This window comes from Lonchura striata, chromosome 2 (assembly GCF_050655825.1).
Source record: "Lonchura striata isolate lonStrDom1 chromosome 2, ASM5065582v1, whole genome shotgun sequence".
NCBI classification, from domain to species: Eukaryota; Metazoa; Chordata; class Aves; order Passeriformes; family Estrildidae; genus Lonchura; species Lonchura striata.
Genome location: NC_140704.1, coordinates 46,630,436 through 46,648,090, shown reverse-complemented (window position 1 = coordinate 46,648,090; position 17,655 = coordinate 46,630,436). Strand labels below are relative to the sequence as shown.

General features: G+C 38.0%; 1 protein-coding gene and 1 long non-coding RNA gene across 3 annotated transcripts in view; one reads left to right on the top strand and one right to left on the bottom strand.

Moving 5' to 3' along the window:
- Positions 1 to 17,655, bottom strand: part of NPSR1 (neuropeptide S receptor 1) — a 143,454-nt gene that overhangs the window by 35,659 nt on the left and 90,140 nt on the right. For both annotated transcript variants that reach the window (XM_085573324.1, XM_085573325.1), the window contains exon 5: positions 10,122 to 10,254. In XM_085573324.1, coding sequence (XP_085429450.1) covers positions 10,122 to 10,254 — 133 coding nt within the window. The remainder of the gene's footprint in view (positions 1 to 10,121; positions 10,255 to 17,655) is intronic.
- Positions 2,463 to 10,668, top strand: LOC146768217 (uncharacterized). Its single transcript, XR_014953288.1, has 3 exons — positions 2,463 to 5,498; positions 8,596 to 8,673; positions 10,181 to 10,668. It is a non-coding gene; the product is annotated as an uncharacterized LOC146768217 (long non-coding RNA).

Here is a 17,655-nt window from a genome sequence, read left to right as displayed (position 1 = left end):
GAACACTGGAGGGATTTATATAGTCAACTTTAGAGATCTAAATTAGGAATTGAATCCTTCTGTGCAAGTCAGTGAAACTTAAGTCCAACTATAGAGCTGCTTGGAATGTTTTGCTCTGTTGGCTATAAATTGAGCATGGGGAGGATGACTTTGTATCTTACCTACCTACAGTGAGGTGCCTAAAATAGATGGCATGAATAATGCCTAAAATGAATACCAGTGTGCAAGAATGCAGTTGAGATTTAATCCAATTATCTCTGTGACAATTATGTCCCATTTTACTTCCCAGGACTGATGTCAAGATGTGGGCTTTCTTCAGACCTACTTCTGTACACATGGCAAGAGGCTAACAGGGCATTTGCCCTCCACCCTCTCTGCTATTACAGAGTCACAGAATATTCTAAGTTGCAAGGGTCTCTCAAGGATCACCAAGTCCAACCAAGTGAATGGCCCACATGGGGATCAAACCCACAACCTTGGCATAATCAGCACCAAACTCTTACCAGCTGAACTAATCTCAGTATTAATGATGTTGTATAAAGCAAAAGGTGTAATTTTCCAAATAACAGTAACTTTCTCAGGTGGAGAAGGTCACAGATTAAAATTGCTATGGTCAAAGACCTGCAAATGTAAATTGTCACCTATGTAGTCAACCACCCAGCTGTAAGACAAGGAAGGTATCTGAAGATACTTGCCAAATCTGCATTTCACTTAGCTGGCTAGAAAAATTACCAAGATTAGAATTTTGTTGTTCTTTTTTTCTGTTTCTTTCAAATACCACATGGCTGCTCTAGCATATGAGACCAGACCATACTGTATTTTTGTCTTACAGCCCTCAAAGTGCTGTAGTCACCCATACAAACCTTTATAATCTCCACACAGCCCTACTGGTATCAGCAGAGCTGTGATAGTGCAGTACCTTGGCTGCACAGTGCAAGTGTAGCACAGGGTTAGAGAAATTATATTGCAGGTGAAAGTGGAGGGGTAAAAAGCTACTGGCAAAAATAAAAAAAAACAAAACCCAGCTGAAAGGAAATGCTTTCATTTTAGTCACACAGATGTCTAGCCAGGAAAAACATTTGTATGCAAAGATCTGAAGGAATGACAGTTTATTTTGAAAGACTAGAAATGGTAAATGTAGACCTCCTATGCAGAAATCTGTAGGTGGGTAAGTGGAATCAAGTTTAGGCTGTGTGTGTCTGTTGAAATGAGAAAACAATGCCTTTGATAAAGATAGGACATAGTTCATCACTTTTAATCCTTTCAGAAATGACTTAATGGCCAGGAAAAGCAAACATAACAACTGATTCCATCTTAGTTTAAAACTGCATGATCTGGGGTGAATTTGAGGAGATATGATTGTCTCTAGGATGTTATATTGATATTTCTTATTTCCTTTCTGGGGATGTCCAGGGGCCCAGACCTTAGGGATGGCATTCAGAAACACTCCCAGATGACTTAGGAATGGAAGTCTGGTGCCTGCTTGTGATTTTAAACATACACATACACTGCAAAGGAATAATTATTGCATACTGTATTGCATACTTATAGGCACATTGCAGTTAGATTTTTCCCCTGCTTTAGAAGCAAGAGGATTTATGAACTAAAGCCTATTAAGTCCCTGAAGGCCATATAAGGAAATAATCTATGTCTTTGTATAAGAATCAACACATCTACAGAAACTACATCATAACTCAAAAAAAAAAAAAAACCAAACAAAAAACAAATTAAAAAAGGATATATCTGGTTTCAGAGTGATAAAGTGATTGAGATGCAGATGAAACGAGAGCATATCATCATTGTTGCTAAATTCTCAGGTTCCAGGTGGTCCACTGGAATGTGAAAAGCAACACATGACCCTATCCTACACTAAACGTGGTACTGGAACTACTGACAAGCAGAGAGAGTCTATCTGCTCTTTTGCATTTACAGAGGAAGACACAGTTTCTATCCCTAGGCACTCTGAAAATTCCCTGTGTATGATGAACACACAAACTGAAAATTCCAAACTAAGTCCCTATGTATGATGAACATACAAACTGTCCCCATCCAGAGCAATTTAGTGCAGCATTTAATTACTGTACTTTGAGGAAAGAAAATACTTTTTTATGAGTTCTCCTTGCCTGTGTGAACCTCAGCTCTGTACTCGGGTTTAAGCTGCAGAGTGATTTTTGCTACCTGAAAGGAATCTGAAGACCACTGTTCACAGAAAATAGACAGAAAACCACTGGTTTAAGGATGTCTGCCTAGTGGGTTGTGATTACATTAATTTCAAGTCATGAATCATGGACATCTTGTTCCTGCATTTGTAAGATTAAAGTAGGCTATATAAATAAAAGTCATTACAGAGTTTTTAAGTAGCAAATTACCTTTATATTGCCACTAATGGAAGGGACATTACATTCCATAGTCACTGCACATCAGATTTTTTTTTTTTTTTTTTTTTTTGTGCTAGTGCTGCTGTTTCCTACTGCAGTGAGCTCCAGTGGATAGAGTCTAAGCAAACACAAATACTGTGTCCATCCCTGGACTTTCCAGTGATCCCCTGAGAAAATATTTAATTATCTAAAACTACATGAGCATTAAGAAAAATATAACATAACAAGCTTCCATCTGTGGGCTGGTTAAAAACACTTAGGATTTGGTCTGGAATTGAATTCTAAAGCAGAAGTTGTTGTCAGCAAACCTGCAGCTCATTTCTACATTCTCCTAATGTCCCATCTCTACAATAGCTGCCAGCCAGCTTTTTGGGGTACCTCATTCTGGCCTAAAACTCTGGTTACTGCATCGAGATTTGATCCATGGCTGTTTCTTTGTCTTTCTTCATATACTTGCTGCACTCCAATCCTTTCGGGCACAAACAAGGAAGGCAAAGGTGATCCAACTGCCTTAGACCCCAGGATTACTGCCAAGTCTTCAAGGCTACCTCTTCTTCTTACAGTCCCAGTCTCGTGGTATGACAACTTTACCTTTTCAAGGAGGTAAATATTGTACTAAAAGAAGTGTCTTTTGTTTTAGACCTCACAGGGCAGTAGCGTAACTCAATGGATTGTTTGAGCACTAGTCCCAAATTCAATGTTCCTGCATTACTAGACTGGACCGGAACAAAGTATTTTCAGGATACCAAGTTTTCTATGTCAGACCTCTTGCTTCATGATCTCACTTATAAAACATAAAATCTACTCTGTTTTCTGTGAGCATTTTCCTTTGACTGGCTGACAAAACACTGTGAAATAGAGGCCCTGATACCCCTAAAGAGAACAAATCTCCTTCACATAAAGCTTCTTTTTGTCTCTCCATTTTGATGCTGAAGTTCACTTCTGGTTTCCTTTCCTACCTTCTGAGGATATTGCACTTTTTACCCCATCTACTTCAGGACTGGTTTGAGAGAAAATGCATTTTAAGAGGGATGTGTGTATTAGATATTTTCCTTGGGAAAACAGAAACTATGTTTTGATTAATCATTTATGCAGAGAGAAATGAATACATATAGACATGAAGAAATACTCATGGCTCTTTACATAAGAAATAAGAGTACAGTAAAAGATGATTTATAATATCAAGCTGGAATTGTACAACACCAGTGTCCAAGTTGCATATTACAAACTAGGGAACTGTGACCTATCTTCAAATCTGAGTAAAATTTAAAGGAGAATTTGAGTCTCTCCTAGATGTTATTAAATCACCAGGAATGACAATGTGTAGCAAATCTGTTTTACCTCGTGCTGCCACAGGGTATTGCAGGCTGTGATCACATTTATCTTATCCTGCATTATGTTTCAGTTTGTGGAGGCACGTTAATACATACCTAACTTAAAGTCCCATGTTGCTTTCCTCGTACTGAATTTGTCTTCTTGGCAGAATCAGCATGGAAAAATGATTACTTCTTTTCCAGGCAGCTAATGCAGCCATGAAACAAATTTTTTCATTCACATTGTTTCATGGGATGCATTGAATAAGCAATACTAATATTGCTGTGTTTACTCCCAGAGACCATTTTTGCTCTCGGTAAATTGAAGCACATTTATTCTGTAAATGCAAAATGAAAGTTGTACTAAATGCTATCGTTTCCATAGCCTACAGAGGAAAGGTGGATGTAATCTATTTCTTGCTCTATTTATCAAGCTGTGTGTGCAGTCAGGTGATTTGCAGAGTTCTTAGACTTCCAGATATGTGTTTGGGAATCAAGCTGGTTGAAAAAGTGGGGAATTTGATGCCATTGGGAACACTGTAAAATTTCAGTGTCTGTGCCTGAGGGAATATTAAAAAATTGCACTCTTTCTTCCAAATCTTGACAAAGCTTTTTCAGCAGTGATGGGATTATGCAGTGCAGAACACAGATGATCCATTAGCAGAGGCAGTTCCTTACATTAATTACAATTTCAAAAAGTTTTAGGACATAATTAATATAAGAAATGCACATGTCCTCCTCTCAATTTTACCAATGAATTCTGCAGTATGATTGTAACTTCCTCTAAGTTTTCTTTTATGCAGGTAGAATGATGAAACTCTCACCTTTCTTTAGCCTTCATATTTTTCCTACAAATAGCAGTCAATTAGTGTGGAAAGAGGAGGAAGACAGATTTCTGGGAATTAGTTCAGTTTTGTGCATTAAGTTTCTGTGTCTTAGGTGACAATCTTGTAAATCATATTGGCAGGTTCCAGCAAAGACCCAGCTGGCAAGATAGGTAAATTTTCCAGAATAACTGAGAACTCTATGGACTTTTTGGCTGCCAACAGTCCACCTCCATTAAGGTGACTTGCTGATTTAGCTGCTAATTGGCTCTGTGCAATTAATTTTCAATGCTCATAATCATTGTGATGTCTAAGGTACTTGTAAAACTGATGAATTTGTATGTATGATTTCTCTAAAGTGCAGAAATATTCCAAGTATCATTTTCCAGATGAAAAGCTAGAACAGAGATCATTATCTGTTAATAATGTTCTACATGTTAATTTTGGTAATGGTATTATTATATTAAGCTTTTCTACAGATCATGGAGTAACAAGTCATCTTCATTCCTTCAAGTCCTATAGAACAATGAAGAAAATTATTGAAGGACAGGCACAGTACATTAAAGCAGTCAGTACCCAGTACCCTACTGTTTTTGGTGTAGGGGAAAAAAGAAGAAGAAAAGGAGGACAAAATTTATTCATTTTTAGTGCTTGTAGCTGCACAGTTAGATGTACTCATTTAGTGCATTTAACTGGAAAATTACTTGGTAGTCTCTGCCTTCAGTCATCTAATTCAAAGTCCCCCTAGAAGTCAGTGATTGAGCCCAGCTGGTTGAAGTCTCACAGTCATGCTCTCTCTGGGCAGAAGCAGGACAGAAAAAAAGCAGCACTCTTTGCTTTAGCAGAGTCCATTTCCACCTATATTCTTGCGTTGCCCTCTCGTAGCAGGTTCTCAGTGTATTGGCTTTTTACCACACACTAAACAAAATGAGTGCAGCTGGTGAGGACCAAGACCTTCAGCTTTCTGGGAGCAACTGAGAAAGGTAATGATACAAATACCTTTGTATCACTTTTTAAATTAAATCCTTGTCTTTTTAATGTAATTCTCAAGTCATCCCTTAGGATTTGGTATTTATACCATAATATGGACTGTAGAGCTACAGATGTTTACAGAAAATCTTTTGTTTTCCTGTTTATATGTAAGCTACCATAGAAGTTAGATGATGTTCTTTGTATTTTCTCTCTTCATTACAGCCACAGTAATACATATGTGAGCACATATTTCCAAAAAGACTGTCAGATTATAGTTTAAAATCTGGCATGCAGTGAAGTGACTATATGTATTTCTACCCCTAACAATGGACAAAATGTAACATTGTTCCTAAATTACCGATCTCTGCTAAGTGGTGAAATCGAAGCACACTGAGCTAAAGGTCATGACATTTCAAATCCAAATTTCCGGATGGTAATGTTGGAGAAAAAGATCTAAATAAACTACCTACTTCTTGTCAGTAGTAGTTAAAGTTGAATGGAAAATTATGAGAAGCAGAATTCTTTCTTTTCATTCATTCTCTTCAATTCATTTCTTTTTATTCAAATTTAGACTTTTTAAATGTATTGCTTGATTGGTTTTAGAATTGGTCAAATAATAGCAGTTCTTACTGTTATAAAGTATTATCTCTTTGGCCCATAAATTACATTTCTTATCCACTACTACTCAAATAATTTGATATATGCCTCATGTCCACTGCTTTTACATTTTGAGAGTAAACATAAGAAGGCCTTCATTTGGTAGAGCTGGGTAAACTGACCTATACAGATATAAATGTATGGACAAACCATATTTTCTGAAAACAATATTTCACTTCAATACTTCCAGCTTTATACAGAGCCTGTGAACTCATCCCACTCTTTGATCTTGAAGCACTTGGTGATTTCAGTCAGAGGCAAACATCTTAAATACACTAAGACTCTGAAGTTACGTGAAATGGCATCAGGTAGGGGAAGATGTAAGAGATTTCCTGCCAGGAGAGATAGCTATGCCGTGAGCATAACTTGTGCTAAGCTCAGAAGAAAAGGGTTTGGGGAAAAGTGCTTAGAAATACCCTCCTCACAGGGTAATCTTCAGAGCTTGCTCTTTCTGAGAAACTAAATTACCTTGGAGATAGAAATCTGTAGGAAACCTAGCTTTAGTTTCAGTCTGCGCAGACAAACTTGTTTCTAAGAACAACATTTTTACAGAAGCAGAATATGCCCAAAGGCAAACTGAAAACTGAATGCAAGGCAAATATGGCAATATTCCTCTTTGCTAAATTAGCTGATGCTGAGTGATTAGTACTATTGTTCAGCTCAGCTGTTAACTTATTGTGAAATGCAGGCAAACACAGTGGGAAGAAATGATCATGTCCAATTCCAGTTCAGAAGGCTGAATGATTTCTTTATTATAACTATGCTATAATCCATTAATACACTATATAAAGGAAGATACTAAAACTGCATACCTACTTTTCTAACTGCCATATCTAACTCCCTCACAACTCGTGACCCTGTTTGCAAGAGTCCAGAAACAAGTGGATCTGATTTGTCATCAAACAATCCTCACCAGAATCCAATCAAGCAATCACCCCAGGTAAACCATTCTCCAAACACATTCCACATAGGAGAAACAAGTGGCAGAAATAGAAATTGTTTTCTCTTTCTTTCTCTCTGTGAACCTCTATGAAAAATCCTGATAGAGACAGAAATGTGCTTGTCACAGTTAACTCTTAGCTGATTTCCTAGTGCTTATTTCCCAGATAATTTCAAAGAGATTTATGCATGAACTGAGAGTTAAACATAGGCTTAAATGAGGTACTGACACAAGCATCGTATAAGTGTATATTTAATGTGAAATATTGTGAATCCAGACTTCAGCAACATCCTTAAGCATTCTGAAGTTGAAGGGATTACTCACATTCCTACAGATCCCTGCAAACTTGAGCCCCATGTTGAATTATGATGTAGTAAAGGATCAGTAAGAATCTTATCTAGATTTGCAGAGTGGGTTAAACCACTGAATTCTGTCAGTGTTGAAAGAAGCCTCAATCAGTTAGTTACTTCTCATCTACATCTGGCTTGGCAACCAGTCAAGAAGAACAACAGCACTCACTTTCTATTCATGTATTATGCACAATTTTGCTTTGAATACCGTGTTTATTCTAACACAAAGGCTGCATTTTAATTTCATTTTTGGTACTACATCAGTGGGAAAATGTGAGAATTGAGAGCGCCACTCAACTATTGAGCCACAGATCAATAGACAAAATTTTTTAAATGGCTTTGAAATGCCTGCATTGATAAAGCTATATCCATTATTCTTCTTTCTGTACTGGGCAGAAATAATAAATATTTTAAGGACCTTAAAATAGGTGGAATCAGTAATATTGACTAAGCAGAAACTGCCAGGAGATTAGGACTTAGTTGGTAGGATTTAAATATGCTTGGCATGTCAAAGCAATGTGACAAGTCAGTGTTTTCATAATGTTCTGTGTCTACCTCATAACTTGTTGTGAAAGGATGATGGCTGTTGCCAGCTTGCTTTGTTCTTAATAATATTTTTAAAGATAAGAAAGTGAAATGGCTCCATTTCAGGAATTAAGTCATTTCCTTGTGCCAAAATACTGACAAGCAGTCTTGGTGCAGGAAGATAAATTAGAGTTCTGACTCCTGCATCACAAAAAAGAAATCGACACTGCTTGTAAGGAGCCTTTCTGTTTAAGCTGAAGTTACTTCTTTTAACATTGCAGATGTGAATGTCAAGTGAGATTTCGATGTGAATTTTTGTAATATGAAATCGAACAGACTGTTGAACTTAGGCAATTATAAAAGTCAAGGATAATTTTAGGGAAGGGGAAGTCTAAGAATCAGAAAGTGGAACACACAAATCTCAGTTAAATTATACTATCAGCTGTATAGCAGTGTTTGCTGCCCACATCTAATGGTATATTTGCCTTGTTGTCTTTGCCACTGTCACTGCTTCTTTCAGCTCCCTCAAAAGTGCATTTGCAATACCTTCTCCCTTCATGCTGGCAGTATTTAAACCCTTAATGAATAGTTCTCCATAGACCTTCATTATAATACAAGAAGTCCTCTTTCCTACAGGCACAAAATGGAAAAATTCCCACTCAGACACTTATCCAACACAGCAACAGCAGTAGACTCCTCCCAGTACATCTGACAGTAAGTATGAAATGCATTATATCCATCTGGGGCTTCCTCTGCTCTTCTTTCTTTGCCTGTACTTCTGCTTGGCTGCCTGAGTATATTCCATTCATCCAGGATTGGGAACTTTTTGAGCAGAAACTGTTTATTTTGAAACTCCTGTGAACACTGTAGTGCTTGATCTGTGATTGATGCTTCCAAGCTGTGGGGTGAGGCTGTATTGACCTGCCTTACCTGATGGAAAATGCTGCTGGCTCATGAAGGAAGTGGCATAAAGGTCACGACTGAGATAAGAAGTAAAAGCGTTTGTTACAGGTAGCTCAGGCAAACAGGAAAACCAGCTGTCAGCACTTCAGAAGAGGAGCCACTGCAAACCTTCACCTCTTTACCTTGCAAGGATTCTCACATCACCTGTTACAGGCCTGCCTCTTTGCATCAGTTTGTACACCCTGGTCTGTTTTAGCTAAGAGTAGTTCTTCAAACTGAACATGCTCCTGGGCAGATGTGGTTGAGACCATGAAGTTCATTTATTTACAAAAAATGCATATTGAAAATTATGCAGTGCAGTGCTTTGTTTTTCCAGTTTAAACACAGGTACCACAGACACCAAAAGAGGATGCAATATTGTTGGAAAATCATATATTAAATGGTTCTTCAGTGAAAAAGTGCTATAATTCCTACCATAGCTTAGGGAGAGAAAAAGCAATAGAAGCATATAAATATATCCTATATACACAAACAGTACAACACAGATGTCTTGTAAGCAGGGATTAGTAGAAGGACACTGTTATAGAAACAGCACATATTTTCCCTTGGGAAACTTAAACCCCCACAAATGTAGTCCATTCAAGACCACGGAGAAACAATGTGCTGCTTATGCTCATTTCATTCCTTCTTGCTGAGACTGACATTTTATGAAGCAGGCTCCTGTACATTTCACATTCTGTTTAAAAACTACAAAGTCCTTGGATCAGCATCCTTTTGTCCATTAGAAAAAAATCTAAATGCATTCCTCTCCACCTTTATATTGTTATATTTCCCTTGCTTCATTAAACCGGACAACACGAAGTTATTTTCACTCTTCACTGCAGGAGCATAATTGATGGAGTAGTTTTAGTAGAAAAACACAAGAGATTAATCTTAAACTAGTTTAATTTAAGCAGTTCCATGACAACAGCTGGAGACCTAGCTTCTGGGAAATGCAGATGAAAACTCAGACTGGAAGATAAGATTTAGTGGCATCAGTGAGTTGCAGCTGCTGCATACTACTACATCTAGCAACATCTTTTTAGATCACAGTCAGACTGAGCCCTAAGATAAGTAGCCATCCATCTGTTTTATGGCAAACTGCAACTGGACATTAGGTAGCAACTGAATTCTTCACCACTCAACTCACATTTTCTTATTTGTCATTTTAATAGTGATTCCTGTACAGGTCAGGTGTTCTTTCCCCTCCCATACACTACCTGTGATTGCCAGCTGAGTAACAAAGTAGGTCATTCGAGATTTTCTCTTCCTCCTCCAGGTAGAGAAAAGCACAGTGGCATTTCCAGCAATTGTGACAATAAAGAGAACCCAAAGAGTCACCAGCTGCTCTGTCTGCAATGGAAAGAAGGGAAAAAAGCATATTGATGAGTGGATGGACAGTCACTTATCCTCAGACAAATCAGATGAAAATGAAAAACAGGAGTGAAATTTGAGTTTTGCCAACTGATTTCAACTTTTTAGTCTAAAAGACATTCTTGGTTTTTTTTCAGAAAATACTTAACATGCATCACTGCTAGTGATGTTCATTCCAGTTTGGTTTGCAGTGGCTGTATATTACTTTTCTCTTCACAAAACCACTAGCAGTGTCTGTATTCTGCACTTAGTGCGAAAACGAGAGTCAGCTCTCAGCTTTCTTTTGCTGCTCCAGCAAACTGTGAAATAACCAGCTGCCTCACTTCATAAGGAATGTTGATAGATGGGCTCCTTTGGAGAAATGGGGGAAATAAATACTTCTCTCTTTCTAAACTTCAGTAAGTCTGAGTCATTCACAAGCCCTATGAAATTCAGACATCCACTCCATGATCTAGATGTACACCATGACTGAAAAGCAAGCATGACCCACTAAAGAAAAAGTACACTTGTGTAGCGACTGAAACGTGATGACAAAACGTCCCCTAGTGGCGTGTGTACAAAGAAAACAAGGTAAGAAAGCTATTCGTGCTCTCAAGGCATCAGGATGCTCTGGCTGCGGGATCAGCACCGTATGTGTGTCCACGTTTGCTTGTTCGGTGAGTGCACACCCAATCTTTACAACCTAGCAACTGTTTCAGGCTTTGTCAATGCAGTCGCTTGGGGTCTTTCCATTCAAGACAGCAAACCCACAACGTGGGAGTTAGAGGAAGACGGAGGAGGCAAGTGAGGGCTGCAGCTGAGGAGAGGTGCCAGGTGCTGGCCCTACAGACGTGGCCTCAAGGACCGGTCCTGAGCAGGCTGGGGGAAGGATGCTGTCAGTAAGACCCCACCTGACTGGGCTGATAGTAGAGCAGAAGCCAGGGAGAACACATTAAAAGCATTTGTAAGCCACGATGGTGAGCAGAAACCAGAGTTCCTTCTGCTTGGAAAGAAAACAGCTCACAGTGAGCTGTTCACTGCATCATGCAGGGAAAGCAAGACCTGATGAGGGGCAATTCAATGTGGCACTCTGTGCCTGAGCCCAGAGATTAGTTTAAGCAAACAATGAAGGCTGTGTAGAGAGGATTTCACTTTTCCCAGCATGATGATTTTCACCAACATAATCTACCATTCATGTCATCTCACCTAACTTTAAAGTTCTAAAGAGACACAACTATTCTAAATTGTCTTAGTATTGTCTAGGTAATAGCAGTGTGTCAGAGATGAGTCACCACTCATCTCACCTACCTTGGGATGGATTGTCTCCACTGAATATAGAGTGACCTAGATGAGACAACATGTGTGGGCTAGATACTTAGCTTTTAGATTAAAAAAAAATTAAAAAAGAAATCCATCTTTTGGGGGTATCTGCAAATCTCTTTAATTTCTTGGAGACAAATTTCCTTAAAAATGTGTGGCAGAGATATGGTGGAAACTATTTTTATGGGGATGATTTTCTTAGCACAGGAATTGGAAGGAAATGTCTTTTTGGAAGACAATAAAATCATAAAAGATAAGATTTCACATCACTTTTGTCCTTGAAATCAATGATTTCTCCTCAGGGTTTGTTTCGGTTTTTCCATTTCAGAAAGTATATTTCTCACATGAAGAAAATTAAGTGACTAGACTTGTTCCCATTTTCTTTGATATAAAATCAGAAGAGCATTTTCTTAAGAGGAATTATATTCCTGTATTATACTGATATAGATAGGAACAGAAGAAGGATCTGACACTCAAACTTTCTTATGATTCTACAGAAAAAAAAGCTTTGGAGCATCAGAGGCTGTGTTAGAAGGATAAGAGCACAGTACAAATGGTCAGATTAAATACCTTCTGCCAATTTAAAGCAATGCCTAACAATTAAGCAATGTTAGACTCCAGAAAATAAACCAGACTGCAAAGATAACTTAAAAATGCAAACATTGAAAATAGAGGTAAGTCTGAAAGGACCATAGACAAAGAAATAAAGCCAAAATTTCTATTAATCTATTTGTGGGAGCTGCCATTCTGACAAAAATGAAAAAGATCTCATTCCTGAGGATTAAGGAGCAATAACAATAGGCAACTTAAATCACTGCAGCCTCTCTCAATCTGTGTTAACTTGCAGAATGATAACTTCCATGGTTATTAATGGGATGCCCACTGTGATAAAGGCGTTTGCAGAGGCTAGGATTGGAATTCAAAATTATCATCATGAATTGGAAATGTGTACTGAGAAAAAAAGCAACATGCTGTCCAACAAGGAGAAGTGCAGCGTAGTGAGTGTAATCACACTTGGTTGGACCAGCCTTCCAAACATCAACCCTCACACACAGCACATGTGCAAAGTGCCCAGAATATTATGGAACCACCCTACCATGAGAGCAACAGCCAGCACCACAGTGGGATCAACATCAGGCTCATGTGCCTCTGCTCTGATCTTTCCACTGCACCATGCCCACTCCTGAACACAGTGCTTCAAGAGAGGCACACAAATGAGTTGACATAAAAGATATAGTCAGGCAAAACGACTGAATGAATTAAGTTGCTAAATCCAGAAAAAGCCGACCCCAGGAAAAGATGAACATAGCCACGAGGACACAAAAAGACTAATATAAAAAAGTAAAGTACTAATCTCTTCTTTAGATCCACTGTGGGCTGGACAAAAATCAAAACTAGGGTACAGAATTCAGGATGAAAATTTAAAAATAAAAAGAAGGCTTTAAAATATATCATAGATAGAGAGATTGATTGAGCCAGGAAAACTTCCATCTGTGAAAGCCATAAAAATAGTTATTAGATTAGACAGACAGCTGATGGATCTTTGAATTTCACTGCAGCTGAATTTTCTCTAGTTTTATTCATCATCTTCAGGTTGTTTAGACATAGAAGTGTTTAGTTTCATGTCTTGTTCATTCATCAAACAAAAATCCTTTCTCAATAACAATCCTGGGCAAGGTAATTTACAAAAAACAATCCTCAATAATATGTTGTGCAACCTTCAGCAGAATTCTGATAAAAAGGAAGATAATAATATCTCCCAAACTCCTTTTGACAAGGGCTTCTTTTGAAATGGGCATTAATAATTACACTAGATGACAATGCCATGAGAGACTAGTGTCATACAGCAGTTATTTCATGTTAGAAAACCTAGAGATGCTGTTGACATTATTAATGTTACCAACAAATGAAAGTCAAGAGGATTTCCTTGGCTTGACTCGAGCCATTGCACATGCTGCTGTTCCTAAGGCTGCTGTGTTTGGATCATGGAAGTGTTCAACATCCAGAGAGCATATTCAGGTTTTGCTATGTTGCTCCAAGATTAAAACCAGGTTTAATCAATGAAGAAAATGCCTATTCATGGGTGAAATGTAAGCCAGAAAACTTGTCTGAAGATTGTGTGCATTTTCCTTTGGCTATAAAAAAGGCTTGTCATTTTCTTTCTCTAATAAAATTTCTGAATCCAGAGGCTGGAATAAGTCTAACAAGAGGTGTATTCTGCTTTATATTTGAGGCAGAGATCACCCCTGCAAACCCCTTTAATCAAGACCATAGTTAAACCCTTCTGGAGATGTTGGGCTGCATTTTGGTACCACAATGCCATCCTTCCTTCCAGTTCTACCCACCCAACTTCCTTGCTCTGTCTTCTCTCAGGGTTTGTATCCCCTTTGCCGGGGAGCACCAGCTGTTACTATGGAATGGGGATACACCTGATGGCCCATTCCAGTGGAGGTGCTGTTCCTCATGTCTTAAGGTGCAAAAGCCTTTGTCTGATATTAGAGAAGTTGCCTAACAGAAAGAGGGGTTCAGCTATCAATGGACAAAGATTATTTGGACTTGAACAGGGATACAATCTAAAACAGTTTAGCGCTAGCTGCTGAGGCTGCTGGGGAAACAACCTGGAAAAAATAGGTTTCAGATAAGAACTAAGCAAATAGAAAAAGAGAGGGAGAGATACTCCATGCCTGGAGTGGCTGACTGGCCTCTTAATATGAGGACTGCAGGCCTGTGGTAACTTCTTTATCCTGCTGACCTGGTATCTTTCTGCACCATCTTATTGGTCTCCTGGGTGAAGAAGAGGCATGATCCCTCATATCACAAGCCAGTAGCAGCTTAAGTCTCTGAACAGCTTTTTCTTGACAGTTTATAAACTCTGGGAATACACAAATGATCTTGCCTTCAGTATATTTTAAAAATTATGGGGTTAGCATAGCAGCAATTGAGATTGTAAGAGAGCTGCAATCATGAAGCAAGCCAAGCAATTTTGCAAGAGTGCTCTTAACACATAAGAAAAATATATAAATCCCCTTGTTAAATTGGGTAACTGTCATGCTCATGGTCAAGTTCACCACTAGTAGATTGCATTGCTCTTTATTTAAGGAGGGAAAAAAAGAGAAAAATCTTTTCTCACTCTCTAAAATAATCACATTAATTGCAGACCATGTAGAAAAATGAAGTAGTCTAGATTAGCAATTTTTTTTTGATCCTACTGTAGAAGATTTGGAATCTTGAACATTGAAAACTGAAAATGTTCAGGATCTATTTGCCATTTTAACCTCCCCAGTTTTGGATGGAAACTTAAAACCCTTAAAAAAAAACCCCAAAAAACCCAAGAGAAACCAACAACACCCCCTCCCCCCAGGAGCCTTCTGGGGTCTAAGGGCTGCCTACAATTATCTGGCAGGAGGATGCAGAAAAGATGAGCCAGATTCTTCTCAGATGTGCACCATGAAAGGGCAAGAGTCCACAAACAAGGGTTGCAACACAGGTCATCTTGGTATGACATGACAAGAAAATTGTTCTTCATGAGGGTGGTCAAGCACCAGGATGGCAACCCAGAAAGGTTGTGAGATTTCCATCCCTAGAGATATTCAGAACTTAAATAGACACTGCCCTGAGAAATCTGGCATCATTTGGATTTGCTTTCAAGTGGTTGGTTCAGGTGACCTTCTGAAGTCCTTCCCTACTTGAATTATTATGCACACACACAAGTATGCATAAGACCTATTTTCTTAACAAATACTCTTAAAATGAAAAGATACTTAAACAGACATAATCAGATGAATGCTTTGCACACATTGCATATTATTTATTGTATCAAAACATGAACAGCTCAGATCTTTCTGGGAATCTTTATGTAAATTAAAATTTGCTCTGCAAGTAAAGAGTATGGGTGTAAAAGTTACTGACATGGAAATGGCAAAACCATAATTGTCTTAAGAAAAACTACATTAAAAGTATAAGATTGCATTTTTCTTATATTTATTTGAAGTCCTGAGATGAAGAATTTCTTCCAGGTGTGATCAGGTTAAACTGTGGACTTTCAGAAATGAAGTGTCATACCACTGGAGGGGTCATGACTATGGTTATGCTTACCACCTACAAAATAGAGGTTCTTTAATACAAAAAAAAAAAAAAAAAAAAGAACAAGCTTGGTTAAACTTCCAAAAAAACATCCTTATTTCTTTCCGTGCTGAAAATTTCTACACAAGTTGAGTTGTGAAAAAACCCCACTATGTAACAGCAATCTGCTTGAAGAAAAGTTGTAGGTGCATTGCATATACCTTAATTGTAGACAACAGTTCTGATTGTCAAGAAGGAAAAAAGTAAGGGGCAGGCACCAAATATCTTACAAGAAGAGGAACAGCAAACAATACTTGGGCTAGAAGTAAGCTTCACACAGCAAATACTAATGACCTGAATGTGAAGATTCAGATAATTAATTCAAGTCATCTCCTAATGCTCAAGAAAAGAAAAGCTGAAAAAAAAAATTTCAGCTGAAAAAGCTGAAAAGTTCTTGATTCATTTGCGATAGGCCTTGTCTCAATAAGAAAGAAACATGCTCAAACAACTGGGCACTTCAGCCTTAGCTGTCACAAGCAGCAGGAAGTTGTACTGTCCACCCCTGTAATACAAACATGTTTCGAAAGAAGGTCCTCCATCCAGCAAGGCAAAACTGAGAAGATGTTTTTACACAGATTTCACACAAGATATTCCTGAAAATTTTGGAAAAACAATTTGACTGACACTTAAAAACCTAGGGAAAACTCATGTGAAGGTAAGAAAAACTGTGAGAAAATAAAGTTCAAACCTAAGTTTTATATTTTGCTACTGAAAATGCTTGTGTTATGATTGAATTTGAGAGAAACACATTTCAGCAGGCAACAAGCCCTCTAGGAGTTAATGTTTTTTTAATTAGCGTGGCCTGGAATTGAGCCTGATTCAAAGTGAATAAATACCAGTTCAGCCCCAGGTTTGACCCTGGGACTGCTGCTTTCTCATTTAAATGCTACTGGTTGTGCTTGATATCCCTCCTATCCCTTGTGCAAAGGCTGCCTCACTGAGCTGCTTTCTAGCTGATTGCCTGGGTTATCCTCCCAGCCCAAGGTTATAGAACATTCTGGCAAAGCTGGGATGCATTGCCACAAGAAACCTTCACCAACATATCAAATATGCTGGCAACCGTCACTTCCCCAAGAGTCCTTATCATTGGAAAAAACACACAGCTGGAAGGAACAAAATTTTTTCTGTTCTGGTGAACTTGAGAAGCAGTTTTGTATGAGTTTGTGTTGATATGGTATTTCACTCCTGTGTTATGTTTATGTGTTACATAGAGGAAAGATCTACAATATTTTCTTTAATTTAGACCTAGGAAAACAGAAAAGCTGAGAAAGTCTATTCACTAAAGCGGGACACTTCCTCATAGAAAGGGGCAATTTTGTAATCAAGATTACTTTTTCATCTTTTGAAATCTAGCTTTTTTTTTTTTTTTTTTTGTGAACCTCTGTGTTTTTAACAAACCTATTTCTTAGCTCTGACTTCATCACCATGGATGAGCAGGGTCCCTTCAGTGTACACAATCTAATACATGCTAATTGCAATGATCTTTCCAACCTCAACAGCTGAACAAGCCCCCACTCTGTCCCAAAATTCTCTATCAGTGTGATGGTGACAGTCAGTAACAAATGTGATTAATTCAATTCAATTCAATTCTATTACCAAATAGTTCTTATTTGCCATTTTGTTGTGATTGGATACAAGACAGGTAATAAATGCAGACAGTACTGCTCAGTTATTGCAGGATGTTTTACCTATTGCACTCTAGGAAAATTCCACAGAATTAGACAGATATTCCTGATTTAAATGTCATCAGAAAACACAAATTTGTAAATTTGTAAATCAATTCTTCTGTAGAATATTTTTAATGTAGAAAGATAATATTAGATCACTCAAAGGTCCATCCATAATTTTATGATTTTGACAGCCCTATTTAAAAGTCCAGAGTATTGTTTTTCTTAGTCACTTAAAATTATTACATGTGCCTAATCAGTATAATTAAAATATCTCAAAAAATGTAAAAGA